Source organism: Hypanus sabinus, chromosome 8, assembly GCF_030144855.1.
Source record: "Hypanus sabinus isolate sHypSab1 chromosome 8, sHypSab1.hap1, whole genome shotgun sequence".
Taxonomy (NCBI): domain Eukaryota; kingdom Metazoa; phylum Chordata; class Chondrichthyes; order Myliobatiformes; family Dasyatidae; genus Hypanus; species Hypanus sabinus.
Genome location: NC_082713.1, coordinates 148,265,633 through 148,287,240, shown reverse-complemented (window position 1 = coordinate 148,287,240; position 21,608 = coordinate 148,265,633). Strand labels below are relative to the sequence as shown.

Below are 21,608 nucleotides of genomic sequence, written 5' to 3'. Positions count from 1 at the left end.
TTCTTAATATTTGCATGCTCAAGCTTTTCAGTCTGCTGTAAATCATCACAATTGCCAAGATCCTTTTCCGTAGTGAATACTGAAGCAAAGTACTCATTAAGTACCTCTGCTATCTGCTCCGGTTCCATACACACTTTTCCACTGTCACACTTGATTGGTCCTATTCTCTCACATCTCATCCTCTTGATCTTCACATACTTGTAGAATGCCTTCGGGCTTTCCTAAATCCTGTCCGCCAAGGCCTTCTCATGGCTCCTTCTGGCTCTCCTAATTTCTTTCTTGAGCTCCTTCCTGCCAGCCTTATAATCTTTTAACTCTCTATCATTACCTAGCTTTTTGAACCTTTTGTAAGATCTTCTTTTCTTCTTAATTAGATTTACAACAGCCTTTGTACACCACGGTTCCTGTACCTTACCATCCTTTCCCTGTCTTATTGGAACGTACCTATGCAGAATTCCATGCAAGTATCCCCTGAACATTTGCCACATTTCTTCTGTACATTTCCCTGAGAACATATGTTCCCAATTTATGCTTCCAAGTTCCTGCCTGATAGCCTCATTTTTTCCTCTTACTCCAATTAAACATTTTTTTAACTTGTCTGTTCCTATCCCTCTCCAATGCTATGGTAAAGGTGATAGAGTTGTGATCACTATCTCCAAAATGTTCCCCTACTGAGAGATCTGACACCTGACCAGGTTAATTTCCCAATACCAGATCAAGTACAGCTTCTCCTCTTGTAGGCTTATCTACATATTGTGTCAAGAAACCTTCTTGAAAACACCTAACAAACTCCACCCCATCTAAACCCCTTGCTCTAGGGCCATGCCAATCAATATTTGGGAAATTAAAATCTCCGACCACAACAACCCTGTTATTATTACACCTTTCCAGAATCTGTCTCCCTATCTGCTCCTCGATGTCCCTGTTACTATTGGGTGGTCTATAAAAACACTCAGCTGAGCTATTTACTCCTTCCTGTTCCTAACTTCCACCCACTGAGACTTTGTAGACCATCCCTCCATGTCTTCCTCTTTTTCAATGGCTGTGACTCTATCTCTTGATCAGCAGTGCCACACTACCACCCTCACTGTCCTTTCTGAAACATCTAAAGCCTGGCACTCAAAGTAACCATTCCTGCCCCTGAGCCATCCAAGTCTCTGTAATGGTGACAACATCATAGCTCCAAGTACTGATCCATGCTCTAAGCTCATCCACTTTGTTCATAATAATCCTTGCATTAAAATAGACACATCTCAAACCATCAGTCTGAGCACGTCTCTTCTCGATCACCTGCCTATCCTCCCTCTTGCACCGTCTCCAAGCTTTCTCTATTTGTGAGCCAACCGCCTCTTCCTCCGTCTCTTCAGTTTGGATCCCACCCCCAGCAATCCTAGTTTAAACTCTCCCCAATAGCCTTGGCAAACTTCCCTGCCTGGATATTGGTCCCCCTGGGATTCAAATGCAAATTGTCTATTTTGTATATATCATTCCTGCTCCAAGAGTTCCCAATGATCCAGAAATCTGAATCCCTGCCCCCTGCTCCAATCCCTCAGCCATGCATTTATCCTGCACTTCACTCTAATACTCACTGTCGCATGGTAGTCAGTAATTCCCAGATGACTACCTTTGTGGTCCTGCTTTTCAACTTCCTTCCTAACTCCCTGTAGTCGGCTCTTAGGACCTTCTCCCTTTTCCTGCCTATGTCGTTGGTACCAATATGTACCACGACCTCTGGCTGTTCTCCTTCCCACTTCAGGATATCTTGGATGCAATCAGAAACATCCCGGATCCTGGACCCTGGGAGGCAAACTAACATCTGTGTTTCTTTCCTGGATCCACAGAATCGCTTGTCTGACCCCCTAAGTAATAGAGTCCCCTATCACTGCTGCCATCCTCTTCCCTTCCCTACCCTTCTGAGCCACAGGACCAGACTCTGTACCAGAGGCGCAGCCACTGTTGCTTCTCCCAGGTAGGCTGTCTCCCCCCCCCCCCCCCCCAACAACAGTATTCAAGCAGGAGCACTTATTGTCTAGGGGTACAGCCACAGGGGTGCTCTCTAGCCTGACTGTTACCCACTTATCTGTTTCCCCAGGCCCTAGTGTGACTACCTGACCGTAGTTCCTCTCTATCACCTCCTCACTTTCCCTGACCTGACAAAGGTTATCGAGCTGCATCTCCAGTTCCCTAACACAGTCCTTAAGGAGCTGCAGCTCGACACACCTGGTGCACATACGGCTGTCCGGGAGGCTGGGAGTCTCCCGGACCTCCCACATCTGACATCGAACACAGAAAAACGGGTGTGTGTGTATGTAATATTTTATACTTATTTATTTCTAACTGGAATTTTAAATAGATGCTCTGCACTTGCAAAGTCATTTTTGCTTGATTAGAAATTTTTGAAAAAAAAAGTTAGACCCAGAATCCAATTATGGTCAATATGTAGGAATTGTTATTTTGCTTAAGTTATCAGCATCTCCTGCCTTATGAAATGGCCAAAGATGAGCAATTCTATATTTGTGAAATGTGTAAAAGCTCATCTAAATAGATAAAAGGAAATAAAGGGGCCTTTCTGACACAAATAACACCTTTTGTCAAAATTAAATGGGGCACAGTCTAATTCCCTTTCTTCTACCTCTTCAGCTTTTAGTTTTTCATATCAATTCTTTTGATGTCAAGATGCACCTCCTACACAATACACTGTAATAGTGCAAGAGTGAAAAGTGTGTCCTGTGGGATAACGACTCTTTACATGCAGGCAGTTCCTCTGGGTTTAGAGTAAATTATTTATCAAGCTTGGCTTTGTTTTGTATTTCTCTTTTTCCTCACATGGCAATGATTCATATTGAAATATAGTTCCAAAGTATCTTTGAAGGATGCTATCATTTTGACAAAATGAAGGCAAGTCACACATGGGTCTGAATAATAGCAATTTAAAGGAATTTTCATCACATCAGAAATAGTGACAAATTACATGTCATGAAGCCAACAATCAAATCCCCCATGGTACCTAAAGAATTTAACATTAGTTTTCTATTTCAGATTTATTTAATTAACCAAAGTCAGCATCATTGTTGGGGCTACAATCAGTAATTGTTACCATGAAAGTTTCAGATTTCCAAATAAAACTCATTTGATTCACCAGTGCCCGTAGGGGAAAGAAAATCTGCCATCCATTTCAATTTAACGTAGAACATAGAACAGCAACACTACAGTACAGAATGTTTGACCCACAATGATGTGCCAACTTTTAACCTGTTAGACCTATATGTGATGTGGTCCAGTATAAATTTTGTAATAGAAGTCCATTCCATCGATTAACACCACATTAAATTAATTTTAATCATCAGGCATTTGAAGAAGTCACCAATAGCTGATCACTGATGCTTGTTTTTTTGATGCACCAGGGGTAATTCAGTTCCACATCTCACTACTTGAATGCCTGGGTGTGTTATCAAGCATCTAAAATTGGTCAGAATTCTTACTTGGCCACAAATCGAACAACTGGCAATGTATTAGCTGCAAAAGATTACCAGTATTTGTGGAATGATAGGAATAGAGGGAGATCAGTAGCAAAAGGGATTTGTTAGAAACTTATTGTGGAGACAATGAAATTTTTTTTTAAAAAGCAAGAGACATAGATTTTGTCAGCATTTTCCACTAAAGATAAAATCTTTCAATTTTGATTTCAGTAATTTTCCTTTAGAATGGCAGGTTGAAAACATGAGCTACAACTGCTAAGAAAGATTGGACTGGAAAACAAGGATTTACAAACCAGTTATTTGTACAGGGCCTTTGTGAGACCATTCCTTTAGTATGTGCAGATGTTCCACTCCTTATTTAAGATGGGATAATGTGGAGAGAGGTCAGTAAACTTCGTTTTGACCTAGAGAGGGTCACAAGCAAAAAATGGTAGACAGGCAGTTGCTTTCACTGTAAAAGCAGTAACTGACTAATAACGTCACCAAACTGAGTAAGTTCTGAATTTCTGGATTTACAACTGCCATTATTATATTTGCTGTTATTGGATGAACTCTTAACATATGCACAAAGTTTCCAGCTTGGTGGATGGTGTGTCAATATGAGGATATGCTTGACCTCCCTGTATGTATATCAGTTGAAATTTCAAGTTGCATACCAGCATGTAAAAAGCTTCCCCATTAAGCGAAGCTTATCTAGAGAATCAATAGGAGGCAACATTGCTTCCATTCTAAAGCCAAGATCATTCTAACCTCAGTCACCATGAAGTAGGATGTTGATGATACTTGCTTATACACACATTCATAGGCCCAACTCAGGATTCACTCATTTGCTGAAGCATGTAAGAGAATGAACTTTGCACTTAATGACCACAAAGGTGTTTGACCAAACTGTTTGTTGCACAACTCCTCAATCGTCGAAGCTATCTCTGAGAAACGTGGACCTCTTCCTATGTCTTGGGAGCATGTAATGGCAAAGGAAGTCATCAGCAAGATTCATCATAACCTCAAACCTGTCACATCAATAGGAAGGATAAGTGAACCAACATGAATATTCTCTCCTAGTTCAACATTCCCAGTATCAAAGCTCTGAGTACACTTGATCAACTTTGCATAGTTAAGGTCATTTACATGCATAACAGACTTCCAAATCAGGAACTCCAAGCTTTATCATGACAAAAGTTTATTAGGAGGATAGAGGAGATGCTTTAAGGATGTTCTCAAAGCCTCCTTAGAAAATTGCAACTTCATTGACTTGATGTAATGAGCAGAGCTGATAGAGCAGAATGTGTAAATGTTGTATATTTGGATATCTAGAAATGTATTTGACAAGGTGTCACTTAACAGAATGGCACATAAGAGCTCATGATAGTGGGGGAGATGTGTTAGCATGGATTGTCACACAGAAGAGTCAGAATAAATGGGTCTTTTTCAGGTTGGAATGGTGTATCTAGTGGAGTATGTAAGGATCAGATATATGCCCTCAACTATTTATAACATACATTCATGTCCTGGAAGAGGAGGCAGAGGGTAAGGTATGAGTTTTTAAAAAAGATTATCTTTATTTGTCGTGTACATTGAAACACAAGGTGAAATGCGTCATTTGCATCAAATCAAATCAGCGAGGATTGTGCTGGGGTGCCCACAAGTGTTAAATTTGTGCATGGAGTCAGGCAAGTTGGCTAAGGTACTAAATGAGTACCTTGCAGCAATATTTGCTGAGGAGAATTAATTGGAGGATACTGAAAATAAAGTGCATGTTAATGTGTTGGGACATTTTGAGATGGAAGAGTAGGTAGTGCTGTGTCTTCTGAAAAGCATTAAGGTGGACAAGGCCCCGGGGTTGATAGTATCTGTTCGACAATATTGAAAGAAGCAAGTGAGAAAATTGTCGGGGCTTTGACAAGGTTCATTGTGTCCTCAACAGTGACAGGCGAGAATCTGGAGGACTTGGGAGAGTAGGGAATGTTATTTCTTTGTTCAAGAAATGGGTATTATCTAGGTAATTAAAGGCCAGTGAACCTCATGTCAGTGGTAAGGAATAGATTGAGAAGATTTTTGTGCATTTGGAAAGGCATGGCCTTCTTGGAGACAGTCGGCACAGCTTTGTGTGGGGCAGGTCAAGTTGTACAGACTTGATTGAGTTATTTGAGGAAGTACCAGAGGATCTTGATAAGGATTAGGCAGTGAACATTGTCTACGTGGACTTTATAAAGGCATTTGATAAGGCCCTCTGTGGTAGGTTAGTTCAGAATCTAAATGGTATCTGGGTGAATTTTGTTTGGATTCTGAACTGGCTTACCTGTAGAAGACAGATTAGGGTGGTAAGCTGTTATTCTGGCTGGAGGTCTGTGACCAGTGGTATATCACGAGGATTAGTGCTGGGACCTCTTTTTTTTTGTGACATATATCAACGATTTTTATGAAAATGTAGATGGATGGATGACATCAGGATTGGTGGAGTTGTGGATAGTGTGAAGGATTATCAAAAAATGCAATGGGAAATAGATCTGTAACAGATGGAATTTAATCCTTGCAAATATGAGATGATGTACTTTGGAAGGTCATCTAAAATGGGGGTGGGGGGGGGGGAAGTATCCAGTTAATAGTAAGCCTCTAATAGCATTGAGGTATAGAAGGATCTTGGGGTCAAGGTTAATAATTTACAGAAAATGGTTATACAAGTAGATAAGGTTGTAAAGAAGGTGTGTGGAATGCTTGTCTTCATTGATTGTTGAGGTATGGAGTATACAGGTAAAGAAGTCATACTGCAGATGTAAACCTTTAGTTGGTTGGATATTGGACTATTGGATTAATGGATTTGTGGTTAAATTTGCTGATGATATAGATAGGTGGAGGATTGGGTAGTGTTGAGGAAACAGAGAGCTTGCAGAGAGACTTAGATAGTTTAGGGAAATGGGCAAAGAAGTGGCAAATTAAATACAATGTTGGAAAGTGTATGGGTCATTCACCTTGGTGAAGAAATAAACAGGCAGACTGTTATTTAGATGGGGAGAGAATTCAAAATGCACAGATGCGAAGAGACTTGTGAGTCCTTGTGCAGGATACCCTAAAGGTTAACCTCCAGGTTGAGTTGGTGGTGCAGAAGGCGAATGCAACGTTGACATTCATTTCTAGAGGTGTAGAACATAAGAGCAGGGATGTGATGTTGAGGCTCTATAAGGCACTCGTGAGACCACACAGAGTATTGTGTGCAGTTTTGGGCTCCTTATTTTAGAAAGGATATACTGACATTGGAGAGGGTTCAGAGAAGATTCACAAGAACAAAAGGGTTACCGTATGAGGAACAACTGGCAGCTCTTGGGCTGTATTTCCTGGAGCTCAGGAGTGGTGGTGGGTGGGGGGGATCTCATTGAAACATTCCGAATTTTGGGCCTGGACATATTAGATATGGCAAAAAATTTTCCTGTGGCAGAGGAGTCTGGGACAAGAGGGCACGACTTCAGGATTGAAGGATGTCCATTTAGAACAGGGATGCGGAGAAATTACTTTAGTCAGAGGGTGGTAAATCTATCATTGGGCCAAGATGTTGGGTGCATTTAAGGCAGAGGAGTAGTGATGACTGGAAGAATTGGATCATCCCATGATTGAATGGCCAAGCAGACTTGATGGGCTGAATGGCCTACCTGCTCCTATATCTTATGCCCTTATGGATCACACTTGGGGTATTGTGTGTAATCCTGGCCATCCCATTACAAGAAAAGTGTGAAGTCTTTGGAAAGGGTGCAAAAGAGTTTTACCAGGACGCTGCTTGGATTAGAGGGTATGAGTTATAAGAAAAATTTGGACAAATTTTGTTCTCTCCAGTGTTGGAGGCTGAGGTGAGATCTTATAGAGGTTTTAAATTATGAGAGACATAGATGGGATAGGTAGAATCTTTTCCCCAGACAGAAATGATGAACGCCAGGGGACCCGCCTCTTGCATTACCTTTACACTCTCCTCACAAATTTAAAAGCAACTATTTTTTTATTTGCCTTCTGGAATGGATTATCAGGGTTAGTAGTAAAAGTTTGGTGGAGTTTGAGGCTTTTAGAGAAACATAAATATGGAGGCATATGGATGATGTGCAGGAGGACATTTAGTATAATTAGGCATCAAGATCGACACAATATTTTGGGTTGAATGTCCAGTACTGTACTCTCCTACGTTAAATATGTCCAGATGTGCTTTGTGAAAGCTACACAGAATGAAACTGAATATATTGTGTAATACAGATAATATGGTAAACAGGAGTGGAAGAGAAACTTGGTTTTTGCATGATTTTGAAGATATCTTTTCCTTTTCAAAGTTGTTAACATTTTCACAATCTCCATAATTATTTGGTAGGTGGATTTGCCACATTTTCTTCTAGCTTCTGTGGCCTGTGTGAAGGAAAATCCTCTTTGGTGCCGACAAGCATTTCCCAGCCATGCCTACCAGTAACAAACACTGGTCCAACCCGAATTCTTCCTCATCTTTACCTTGGCTGCCAACGAGATGTGTTGAATAAGGTGAGATGGAAAAATCCATGGTAGTTTAAAAAAAATATCTTTCTGCAAACGTGGCAGACATTTTCTATTTACTTTAACTATCATTGCATGAATTGAAAATGTAGAAAAAATATTTCCATAACTAGTTCTGTATATCACAATTTTCATGGAGATTCACCAAAGAAAACTCATTTGAGTGGAATTAGAGATGTTTTAGAAGAGAGGTTGCAGAGGGTCCTAAACCCATCACAAAGCAGATAGTAGAGAAAGTAATTTATAAATTACCCACATGTGCAAGTGTAATCCTGCAGATATGGATGAATGGATTGGATATGATGGCTTGAATGGCTGATTATGATTCTGAGAGTTCACGCTTCTACTTGAAGATTGAAAATCCATAGAATTTTAAAGCATTTATATTTTCCTTCAAATCTAGGAGCTAATGCAGCAGATTGATATTGGCTATGTACTCAATGCAAGTAATACATGTCCAAAACCTGACTTTATCCCAGAGAGCCATTTTCTACGAGTTCCAGTAAATGACAGCTTTTCTGAGAAGATCCTGCCTTGGCTTGACAAATCAGTTGAATTTATAGGTCAGTTGGGATTTATGTGTTGATATTTAAAATTTCTTTAAAAATTAGATTTGCAAATGGCTTTTTAATGCTTTCATTTGAGATTATTTGAGTATAATTGTTATTCTTTGGCATGCTACAAGAGGAGATGATGGAAACAGTTTCAAAGCACTGAGATCAGAAACTCAGTGAAAGTAATCACAGGAATAATTTGTATTTCTCTGTCAGGGCAAAATCTGCCAAACCTTTGCAGAATTAATTTGAATTTGATTTCTGAACAAATATATTTCCAGGGTAATATGCAGCTTGAAAGAGAATTGGGTATGTAATGTTGGTTTGCAGTATATTTTCAGAATCACTTTAATTTGCTGTATTTAGATATTGAATTTAAATAATTCCTCAGTTTTAAGTGAAGCAAAAGTGCCTGCTTCCTGATTTTAATTGGTTTGTGAATGGCTCTTAACTTTGTAATTTTCCATTCAATACAAAAAAATCCTATGTACGTTTTCCAAAGAATATCAGATGTTGAACTAAATCAAATTATTTATCCAGTTGCTGCTAAGTGTGACCAGTCAGTTTACCTGACTGGTAAAGTATGTCAGCTCTCCCCAGTTACAAAAATTAGCCTAACCTCTCTTGCTATCAGAATGCTTCTTCCAGAATGCAGAATGTTTTGTTTCCACCACGCCCCCTCGCCCAAGTTAACCCATGATACCAAATTTACTAAAAAGACAAAATGCTGGCAGAACTCAGCAGGCCAGACAGCATCTATGGGGGTGACTCCTGATGAAGGGTTTCAGCCCAAAACTTCGTCACTACCTCCTCCCATAGATGCTGTCTGGCCTGCTGAGTTCTGCCAGCATTTTGTCTTTTTATTTATTTCCAGCATCTGCAGATTCACTCGTGTTGAATTTTCTTTCTATTACTAGAACAAGAAATTTGAACAGTTGCCGCATGGGAATGCCAAATGCATTTTTCAGCTAAAGGCAAATCTGAGGCACTTGATATGGTTACCTAGAATATCTTGCAACAGGGTAATGGTTCAAAAAAGCCTGGGGCACAGTGAAAAAGATAATAATAACTTAGCTAAGAACTAAGTACTGTGAATAACATTCCTCCATCAACTTTTCTTTAGAGAAAGCAAAGGCATCAAATGGCTGTGTATTGGTGCACTGCTTGGCTGGAATTTCCCGTTCTGCCACCATTGCTATTGCTTATATAATGAAGAGGATGGACATGTCACTCGATGAAGCATATAGGTAAGATGTATTATGTTAGCAAATAAGTGATTTGTTTTTCTGCCAAGTCTTTGCTGCTGACACACCAGGTGAGTTTATAACAAATTAAAGAATGGTAGTGAAATATTATCTATTTTAGTTAAATAGGTAGCAGACAGATCATGATTCTAACCCTTGGGGACAGTTTGATGTGATAACATGGGTTTTGAGATGTTATTTGATGGTACTTTGAATCACTTTGCTCATAGTTAGGAAAGAGCTTTTCGGTGCAGTTGGCCCTCCTTATCTGCGAATTCAACCAACCGCGAATCGCGAAAACCCGGAAGTGCTCTTCCAGCACTTGTTTGAGCATGTACAGACTTTTTTTCTTGTCATTATTCCCTAAACAATGCAGTATAACAACTATTTTACATAGCATTTACATTGTACTAACTGTTATAAATAATTTAGAGATGATTTAAAGTATATGGGAGGATGTGCCTGGGTTATCGTGGATTGGGATCGAAAAAAATCTTCTCTTACTAAGTAAGTCGGAACAGGTACATCCGGTATTATTTAGTGTCAGTTAGTCAAATGTTTGCATTTGTATATAGTATATATTTTACCTTTCTATGCACATAAAACACTTAAGAACGTATGTTTCAGTGCTGGGCTCGGGAAGTTCCCGAGTTCAATCTAGTGCCAGATCGCTATGGAGTGCGCTCTCCACTGTGCCGGGTTGATGTGGAGGATCAAAAACCCAATAATTAAACCACTGCATTTCTTAGTAATAATCGTAGCTTTCATCGGGGCAGGGCCTTTAACATGCACAATTAAAATTGTTCCAATCGTTGTCCGATTGTAGCCTAGTGCTTTTCCGATGACCGAATGCGTTTTACCTCTTTCCGATAGCTTTACTACTTCCACCTTATTTTCAATCACGATCGTGATTATTTTTGAGAACAGAAACACCGCGGATTCAGAGGTACGCCAGGTCCTAATGCCCACCGCTCTGAACATGTTAAATAAAGTCCGGGGTTCCGCTGGGTCCTAAAGACCACCACATTGACTCAGGGACTTGAGCATCCGCGATTTTTGGTATCCGCGGGTGGTCTTGGAACCAATCCCCCATGGATAAGGAGGGCCGACTGTAGTTTGAATCTGTTTTGTCTTTTGTGATAGGTCATAACCAGGTAACATTTCCTCATTGTTAGGTACTCGTATCCTATATGCTCTGGCTAGTTTCTGTATCTAGTTCTGGTGCAATATTCTGCCTTGTTCTGAGATGATTTAACAGAAGTGACTGGATTTTGGCATCATTAATGGGAGGAGTGAGTGCTTTCATCAACTTGTTTCATTAGCGTAACCTTGAGGCTCTACCATAGATGGGAATGCTCATGTGGTATTGAAAATAAATATTCTGGGGTGATAAGAGAATTTTAGAGGGTAACTAATATAGTTATACCTGGCTATTGTTTCAAATGCCTGAGGGACAGTTTTCCCAATGTAGTACCATCTCCAAATGTCAGACTGGGTCACTGAGGATTTGTTCTGATCAATAATCCCTGTTTGTCGATGGGCCAGATGGCCTAATTCTGCTCCTGTGTCTTATGGTCTTATATGTTTTGTTTATGATATTTTATCGCACTTGAGCATTTTGCTTGGCAGGTTTGTAGTAGGAAGTAGCCACATAATGTAAGTAAGCAAATTGGAAAGGTGGAATACGCTAGGGGAAGAAAAAACTGTACTGTCTATACTGGAATTATTGACATGGGTTTGAAAAAGCTCAAGTCCTTTAGGTAGAGTTCAGAAGCTGTGGGTGAGGGAAAAAGTGGTAATCTTTGCTTCAAGACTGGAGATAATAGTGTAGGTAGTTCAGATTTCTGTCGCATTAGAAACAGTTTTGAAGCAGAAATGACCTGTCTGAATGAAATGGGTAGCAGAAAAACTGGGAAGGTTCCAATACCCTTCCGGAGATGTTAATCAGTGACGTGGTGAGAGCTGAATTAATAATAAATTAGGTCACAGTAGAGAGACAAGTTGTACAGAAATTAGGATGTACCAAATAACAAACAGTATGAAAGGAGTAGGAGTTAACAGATGAGCAAAGCAAACCGTTAGATGATGCTGGTGGAATGGTGGTAGAAAAAATAGTAATTAAACACACTTGTTTACTGTGTATTCATAATTGGGATGATAGTATTGATTAACGATAATTCACAATTCTACAGACACGGTTAAAATTATTACTGATATAGCTACATTAAAATGTTTTGGTTATGTATTATAGTTTAAAAATTTGTGGTCCTTTGGCTTTCTTCTAATATGATTTTCCTCCTTTTCCAAGTTTTCGTTTTTTAATGGAATTATTTAAATGCTACTATATTATCCACAGAGGAAACTCTCATTTTATTAGCCTTTGGAGCTATCATACTTGTGGAATTTAATTTGATTTAATTTCAGGATTAATTTCCAAATGCTGTGTACCTCATAAGCTGTCTGATATTGTGGTCTTTTCCCCTATACCATCTATCTATATATTGATACCGCTTTTACAATCTGCCTTTGTTTTCACAGACTGATTACCAAATTTAAAGCAGTGTTAGTTTAATATAGTACTGTTAATTGTTTTTGGGGCCTACTTGATAAATGAAATATTGAACATATGACAGTATGGCACTTTGACCCATGATGTCTGTGCTAAGTATCAATGAGAAATTATCATTTGTGTTTTTAAGATTTGTCAAGGAGAAGAGGCCAACCATTTCACCCAACTTTAACTTTCTTGGTCAATTGCTGGATTTTGAGAAAAGACTGAAGACTCCATCTGGCCAAACAGGAACTATTAGCAAATTAAAACTCCTGCAGTTGGAGAGACCCGTGGAACAGAGATTGGCCCAGGACTGTGTCCCTTTTGATACAATACTAGAGAAGCAGCCCTCCACTACCTCAGCCCCTATGGATCGGAACCCAACCACACCTGCTTTACCTTTGTCTGCACTTATGGAATCCACTGTTTCCAATGTGGAAGGAGAATGTCTTTTGGCTCAAGAAATCAATGGCCTTAGCCTGTCAGTAGACAGACTGGAGGACAACAACCGGCTGAAACGCTCGTTTTCGTTGGACATAAGGTCTGCATCACATCCTGTGAGCGGTGCAGGTGCAAGTTCTGTACCGATTGCTGCTTGTTCAGAGGATAGTTGCAGTCCTGAGAAGGAATCAAATGCAGCTGAATCAAGCAGGTTCTGTTTCTACTCATCAGTGCAGACAGAGGTGGAGCAGCTTCCAGAACACATTAAACCCACTCTGATGGATGTAAACACAAAGCAAACACAAACCATATGGGAACAAGGAGCACCAGGAAGTACAGTTATTCCATCTGCACAAACCACAGTGCCCAGAACACTGCTCTCCCCACTACACAGAAGTGGAAGTATGGAGGATAACTACAAAACAAACTTTCTATTGGATCTTTCTGGTAACCAACAGCATTTAGCAACTTCTGCAGCAGGAATGGGGCTGAAAGGATGGCACTCGGACATAATCTCACCTCAAACATCGACTGCGTCATTGGCCAACACCTGGTACTTTGCAACTGAGGCACTGGCAGGACAACCTCCTCGTTTTCTGTCAAGTTCTGCACTGTTCAGCGGTGCAGCAGCTTACCCGACCTTTAGCTGCAGTCAATTACAATCAGGCTGTGACCAGTCAGCAACAGTGCGCCGGCGTGAGAAACACTGTGACCGTCGGGATTCCAGGCGCAGCTGGCATGAGGAAAGCCCATTTGAGAAACAATACAAACGGCGCAGCTGCCAGATGGAATTTGAGGAAGGTATGAATGAAAACAGGTCCCGGGAGGACCTGAGAAAAATTGGAAGTCAATCCAGCTTCTCTGGTAGTATGGAGATCATTGAGGTTTCCTGAGGAAATGCTAAAATGAAAACTGCAATGATTCACAGGTATATAATTTCTCTAAAACAGAATCACAACCAGGGACTTGAAATTGTTGCTTGAATGCTTTGTTCATCATTTAATTCAACACATTTCTTACCTAATCCATGCAATGGTGCATTAATTATCAGGCTTTCCTTACACCTTTGGAAAAATCCCAGTTATCATTAGATAAATGTCCAATAATGCACTTTGCCTCTGAAGACTGAGCCAAGTTCTATGGATATTTTTGTTTCAAATTCCAGACAAGCTGGCAGAATCTGGATTTCTGTGTGTAGTCATAGCCTTCAATGCAAATTACTTTGCATCTGTACATAAATGGTGTAGCTATCTTGATTGAATTTAAGTATAGGTAAGGTTGCCAGTGCTGCTTAGAGCAAATACCTCAAATTTAAAGCTTATACTGTAAGTAGGTATTCAGCAAATCAGATCTCAGGTCAGTCTTGATACAGGCGAGATTTACAGTTTTTGGCTAGATTTGAATTTAAACTCAATGTGGACTGCTAAATTAGCACTAAAATGTCTGTGTGTACATTTAATTTTGATCAGATAAGTGAGGATAGTATCAAAATCAAGTAGAGATGTAAATGAAGCAGATGTGAATTCTATGCAGAGTGCATGAGTTGCAGATGAAGAGGATGCTGTGGGTGTCCTCTTGTGGAAAAGTGCTGGAAACTTGTTCAGGATGGTACAAAGTGTTTGTGCATGTTGGAACTATTTTGTTCAAATGTGTAATGTATGAGAGATATATGGATAACATTGCTTAACCAGGTGAAATGTTGAGCATGTGTTGAAATAAAATCTAAGATGGTACCTGTTATATGTGTGTGATTTGCATAATATGTAGGCGGCTGCAAAGAACTTACATTTTCTGCAAAAAACGAAAAGCAAACTAAAGTACAAAATAATAATCTGATTCAAGAGAAATGAATTAAAATACTCAAAGGTCATCAGCTGGAGAGCATTGCTGGAGAGCATTCTCCGTCTGCAAATGTAGCATGGCCTTGAGTATTTGTAACATATGCTTATCTTCTCAAGATGCCTGAAAACGATAAAAGTACCACAAATTTCCTCTTTGGCAGTTGTAGTCAGCCTCTGCTTTACCAAAACCTTCAAAAGGACACTGCAAAATCAAAGCCATGAGTAATTTCAAACAAAAGCTGAAAATGTCGGAAATATAATAGTGAAGAATACACATGCTTTCTCTTTTCCTAGCTGCCCACAGTAATTTAAGCTGTTTTTATTTCAAGTTTAAATGTTTCCTTCTGTTTCACATTTTTAAAACACATAAATAACAATTACAGGATGTCAGGATATAATTTTAAAGTTCATGAAATTGCCTCTTAAATCTTGAGCTGATGCATTATATTACCAGAACTGGCAAGATTAATGGGAAAAAATTATTGTTGCAAAAATCTTTTCTCAGTGCATGACTCTGAAATGTAACTCTAGCTAAATCTCACAGATAAGAAATGGTAGAACTTAGTTCTTAAACTTTGCAGAAAACTGAGAAATAATTACACACAACTTTGCTAATTATGGTAATGATAGCTGGATCACAAGTTCTGATTTTAAATAAGCAAAATATTTCACAGTAAGGTGAGAAAAACTGCTCAAGCTGTTTTCTTTAAATGTTTGAAAATGTACAACGCACAAAATATACTATATAGAGAAAAATAATAAAATCCCTCCACAGCTAAAGAACATAAGAAATCAAATGCAGAGACAATAGACATTCAACGATACAAAAAATAAGCTGCAGGACAATTCTTGCAGTTTTCCTCTACAACTGTTAAAATGTGTGATACCTGAAGGTAAAAATGAAACATGGCAAGCTGTCCAATTTTAATGTTTAAACACTGAAATGCATGGTATCCATCATTTCTACATAGAACGCTTGTCTAGTATTTGATTACTTTCCCTTTCAAGTCCTAATTTTTGAGATGAGTAATTTTGTTGTACCTGATAAATGTAATCTTTATTCCAGAACTGAAGTTCACTATTGTGTAAGTGTTCTTTCTCGTCAGAGATCACAAAAATTCCAAACGTTAAAAAAATCCTTAATTCTATCTCCATACAAATAGAGTATTTTACACAAAATGAGAAATGTTGAAATGTGATATTTCTTGTTGATCATTGAACTAAGAACCAGAAATTTAAAAATATAAATGCTAAGTAGCCATATGCAATTTAAAGGAATGTTATTTACAGTTGAATGCAGTTTCATTTACCTTCAGAATTCTTATAAAACTAGGAGCTGCAATTACAATGAGGCTCCGCTATCAGTCATTACAGATGAGATTTGTCAAAGTTCCACACAAAACTGTAATAAATATTAGCAATATGTAGCATAAGCAATGCATTTTAATATTTGTTTAATACTAAAATGTTTTAAGTATTGAGACAGATAAAATTGCTGATCTTATCTATCCTCTTGTTTCTACTAAAATTACTGCACATCTTAATTTACAATAAACTGCAAAACCCATTTAGCATATTTGGATGCTCTTGCAAACTGGAAAATTACCTGTTAGTGCACTTTAGTTGCAAATTATTCCAAATTTTCACAAAACAAGAACCTATGATCAAACTTGAAATAACAAAAACTATCTCTGGGAATAGCCGTCACTTGTTCTTTCAGATCTACATCTCAACTAATTTGCAATATTCAAGTTCCTGAGGTATTCCCAGAGTAGATGAAAAAAAAATTACACACACAAACACACGTACACACAGAATGTATAATCGATATGTGATGAGAAACATCAGTAAACACACTTTTAAGTGGTGAAGCCTTGGGGAAAATTAAAGAGAATATTAATTTCAACTAATTTAATAGTGCCAACTGCAATACTAACTGTAGTGGTGAAAAAAATGATGCAAATGTTTATCCCTAGTCAGCTTAAGTCTCTGAAAATCTTTCTGAATAAAGCACAACTTGCAATAACAGACAACATTGTTCACACCAGCAACATTTAAAAGCTGGTACACTGGAATTCCAAGTGTTATTTTCCCTGTGCAGACAATTCTGGGAGAAGAGTACATTACAATTAATGCTCAGTATACCTGGAAATGCATGATGGTTCAGCTGATTTAATATCTAAATTGTAGGTATCTGCACAAATCCAGCAGAGTTCGGAGAGTGGAGTTGCAGATTTCATTGGCTACTGGTATTTTATATCTTTATCAGCTCTCATGCAGAAAGGTTCAAGTCTTTCGTTTTCTGGTAATAAGCTATTAAGTTTCTCCATTAATGGGACGGTTTGATCTATGCCCATCTGTATGCGGCGCAGTATGGCTGACATCTCATTAACCTTCTGTATTTGTTCAGCATATTTAGCGTACCGTTTCTGTCGCTCTTGCATAACGCTATACAAGGCTTCAACAGAGAGGTCCATCTACAATTAAACAGAAATACTGTAATTATCAAACTGAACAATTATAAACAGTGTTTGTAGAGAGTAAAATAGTACACAATTTTATCAAGTTACATCTCATTCAGTAATAAAGTTCAAAACAATGAGATCTTCTCTTTAATGCTTTGTTTTTTTAAAGAAATACTCCCCCCCCAAACACAGTAGGTAAGGTTCTTGTCCTGAACTGCTGAGTGTTTCCAGCATTTCTGTTTTTATTTTAATTAGTTTTCAACCCGGACTGCACAATCCCTTCAGAATGAGAAAGGTGGAATTGCCAGAGACTTCAGGGGGTCTATGATTGTTGAATAAAGTATTTCAATATGAATGTTCACCTAAAAGGTAAAAAAATGAGAATAGACTTGCCATGGTAGATAAACCAACTATAAAGATGGCAGAAGATCCCAGGATTGCATCAGTTCCTTGAAAGCAATGGCTCTCCCGCTGGAGCCCTATAATTTTTCTTGCCATTCATTCAAAAAGGTTGGGACCCAATGCTTTACGCTACCACAAATAGAAGCATTTATCAAAAACTTGTAAGCTAGAAACAATAATTAATTTTAGATTTTACCAAGCAAATAAATTATTCAGTGAATCTGGTAAGTTGAAAGTGATTGCAAGAACTGAGGCCCCATAACATGAGGAAGAGGGCAGGAACTGGGGCCTCATGGCATGAGGAGCGTGGGAACAGCACTCGGTGAGCTAGATGTTGAATCGTTGGTAAGTTTAAATAGTTGGATAGCAAATTATCTGCTTTACTGTAACTGCCTATATCTTCCCTATGGCAGGAAATAACACCTACACATGGTTCCACTCAAATACACCCTCATGGACCCCACTGATGGATTCCCTCTACCATTTTGTAACCAACAGCTTTTTATTATGTAGAAGTCAGGTTCATAGCAGGCTCCAATCTAATACATAAGAGCAGCAGAGTTAGGCTATACAGCCCATTCAGTGCTCCACCATTTCATTATTACTGATTTACTATGCCTTTCAATACCATTTGTCTTCTCCCCAAATATCTCTTCCTTTCATTACTTTTGTTTGCTAATACCTCTCTGAAATGGCAAGAGATGCTTTTCTATTAAAAGATGCTATAAAAATGCAAAACTGGTTATTCCATTGATGATGTTTCAGTAGGAACTGTGGCTTCTACCTGGCAGTATAAATAAAGACACATTGGATATGTGAAAAATGAAAATAAAAATTACATCTGCTGGTCTGGCAGTATCTGCAGAGAGATAACTTTTCAAGTTGATTAGCTTTCATCAGAACTGGGAATAGTTAGAGGCAAAACATTTCAAGATGTGTTGAAGGGAAGAGTGCTAAAGGACAGTCCAAAGGAGTGGACAGCAAGACATAATAAATGACAAACCATACAAGGCAAATGAGGTAGTGAGGAACACTAACGGTCAGTCTGGAAGAGGGGCAATACATTAATTAGAATAATTATCGAAATTGCCAGAGAAATTTGGAAATGCTCATGACCTGAAAATGTCTGAAACAACTTTCTCAGGCAGAGAGCTGAACTGCAGAACAAGAAGACACAACTAGAAGCTTGGAATTATGCTCTTTTCTCTTCAGTATCCTAAAATTTGTTTAATCTTTAACTACTGCAGGGGTCTCCAACATTTTTTTATACCATGGAGCCGCATCATTAACTGAGAAGTCTGTGGACCCCAAGTTGGGAGCCCCTGAACTACCTCCATTTTGATGAAGTGTCATCAACCCAAAACATTATTTTGCTGTCTAGGGATACTGTTTCACCCCAACTTCCATAATAATAATTATTATTTTAACTTCAAACATTTCTTGTATTAACGTAAAATATCTTTTGCTATATAAAATGGACTTCTCCATTCTCATTTTAAAAAACAAAACAAGGTAGGCATACTGCCAATGAGAGTTTGGTGCTTTGAAAACAAAATCCTTTAATCTGCAGCAAAAGCAGAATTAGGAATAAGGCATATGCACTTTGCAATAGACTATCTGTAAAGTACTGCAATCTTAAAAAAAAAAGCATTTATGGTTTTCATTTCTATTTATTTTTCCTATCACTTTATACTATCAATTATTTTCTGACACATCCTCACTGCAATAAAAACGTACACAAATCACTTCAACATGGATATCAATCTTAAAATGTCATACCACTAGAAAAGGACATCTAATTTTGAAATGATAGCACCTGCATATTTTTTGTGTTATGCCTTTAAATTGGGACACACTCTAAAAGTAATTACTCAAGTAGCAAATTGACTTTCAAAAAGTTTAAGTTCATAGCCATTCAACTATATACATGTGTACAAACAAAGCAATTTTCTTCTGCATCACACACAACGCATAAGGTATATCACTAGAAATAAATTAATGAAAAATATGGTGCACTTATGACACAAGTCAAAAAGTATACAGTTTACACTACGGGTGCTTCATGTGTGATGAGACCTGGATAGTAGCAGGGAATTCAGTAGTCCCATGGACTGGGGGAAGAATTTTCCCATCCTTACTGTCCTTGCCCTAATGGTAGGGGATCAGAGATTGTTAGACAGATGGGAGGGATCACTGACAATGCTAAGGGCCCTCCCTGTACACTCAGCGCTCCTGATAAATATGTTGGAGCAAGAGAGATACCAATGGTCCTCTCAACATCCCTTGGAACCCTTTGTAGGGTCTTGTGGGCAGATGCCTTGCAACTTCTGCACCAAACAGTGATGCAGCTGATCAGGACACTGAATTATAACAATTATAGTCATACAGTTAGTTGGTGCTTTGCTTTCCTCATCACCATCCCATACGCCAACAATAACTTGCAATTACTATATACTGCATTTTAACATAAACTGAACAGCTAAACGCACACTGAAAATTTCTGCTTACGAAACAGGACTTGGTCAGAAAGGTACATTTTAAGGCAGACTAAAGGAAAAGAGATAGAAACATAGAAAATAGGAGCAGGAGTAGGCCATTCGGCCCTTCGAGCCTGCACCACCATTCAGTATGATCATGGCTGATCATCCAACTCAGAACCCTGTACCTACTTTCTCTCCATACCCCCGATCCCTTTAGCCACAAGGGCCATATCTAACTTCCTCTTAAATATAGCCAATGAACCGGCCTCAACTGTTTCCTGTGCAGAGAATTCCACACTCTCTGTGTGAAGAAGTTTTTCCTCATCTCGGTCCTAAAAGGCTTCCCCTTTATCCTTAAACTGTGACCCCTCGTTCTGGACTTGCCCAACATCGGAAACAATCTTCCTGCATCTAGCCTGTCCAATCCCTTTAGAATTTTATACGTTTCAATAAGATCCCCCCTCAATCTTCTAAATTCCAGTGAGTATAAGCCTAGTCGATCCAGTCTTTCTTCATATGAAAGTCCTGCCATCCCAGGAATCAATCTGGTGAACCTTCTCTGTACTCCCTCAATGGCAAGAATGTCTTTCCTCAGATTGGGGGACCAAAACTGCACACAATATTCTAGGTGTGGTCTCACCAAGGCCTTGTACAACTTATTCTAGGTGCGGTCTCACCAAGGCCTTATACAACTATCCTAGGTGCGGTCTCACCAAGGCCTTGTACAACTTATTCTAGGTGCGGTCTCACCAAGGCCTTGTACAACTTATTCTAGGTGTGGTCTCACCAAGGCCTTGTATAACTTATTCTAGGTACAGTCTCACCAAGGCCTTGTATAACTTATTCTAGGTGCGGTCTCCCCAAGCAAGGCCTTGTACAACTTAGAAACAGCAGGCAGAATTTCCAGAAGGGCAAAGAAAATCACAAGTGGGTTATATATAACTGGTGCCCTGGTTATTGAAATGTGCCACTATTTACTGTAGATGGAAGTTTTCTGTAATATTCAAGGCCATCTGCAGAAATACACAACCCTTTTTCCATGCATTCAGTACATTAAAGCCCAATTGTACCCACAAAATGCCTGATCCAAAATTATGCATATTGATATTTCTGTCTACATGTTTAACTGGGATATCTGCATATAAATCCATATGTGACGATGGTGCTAGTGATAAATATATTCGTTGTACATATTCTGAACAGTTATACTCAACTCAAGAACTCAAGCACCTTGTAAGCAGGACTAATGCTGATATCACTCATTACATGCCCAGTCTTGAAGCTGATTTCTAAACTTAGACTTGGGTTTATGTGTTTTATTTATGGGACTATACAAGTCCTACAGGAATGTACAGAATGTTTAGGCAACAGATGCTGTTGAACAGCCTCTGTGAAGTATTTTGTTATCTGATTAACTGAAGAACTTAAATAAAAACAAAATGCTGGAGATAGTTCATCAGGCAGGATCTTCGAAAGAAAAATGTATAGATAATGCTTCAGTGCAAATTTCTGATACTGCCCATGCACTTGCCTTTATTTCTTCTGACATTAGATCTCCATTCCTGACTGCACACTTTCTCAATGCTCACCTAACTAAATATAGAAATCAATGGAGAATTATATGTAACAG

General features: G+C 38.8%; 2 protein-coding genes across 5 annotated transcripts in view; one reads left to right on the top strand and one right to left on the bottom strand.

Annotated features, from left to right (window-relative positions):
* dusp16 (dual specificity phosphatase 16) overlaps positions 1-14,530 on the top strand; it is a 58,746-nt gene extending 44,216 nt beyond the window's left edge. For both annotated transcript variants that reach the window (XM_059978209.1, XM_059978208.1), the window contains exons 4-7: positions 7,825-7,988; positions 8,404-8,563; positions 9,678-9,801; positions 12,498-14,530. In XM_059978209.1, coding sequence (XP_059834192.1) covers positions 7,825-7,988; positions 8,404-8,563; positions 9,678-9,801; positions 12,498-13,683 — 1,634 coding nt within the window. In that variant the 3' untranslated portion in view covers positions 13,684-14,530. The remainder of the gene's footprint in view (positions 1-7,824; positions 7,989-8,403; positions 8,564-9,677; positions 9,802-12,497) is intronic.
* A 780-nt stretch (positions 14,531-15,310) lies between these two features.
* borcs5 (BLOC-1 related complex subunit 5) overlaps positions 15,311-21,608 on the bottom strand; it is an 87,758-nt gene continuing 81,460 nt past the window's right edge. For all 3 annotated transcript variants that reach the window (XM_059978211.1, XM_059978210.1, XM_059978212.1), the window contains exon 5: positions 15,311-17,108. In XM_059978211.1, coding sequence (XP_059834194.1) covers positions 16,875-17,108 — 234 coding nt within the window. In that variant the 3' untranslated portion in view covers positions 15,311-16,874. The remainder of the gene's footprint in view (positions 17,109-21,608) is intronic.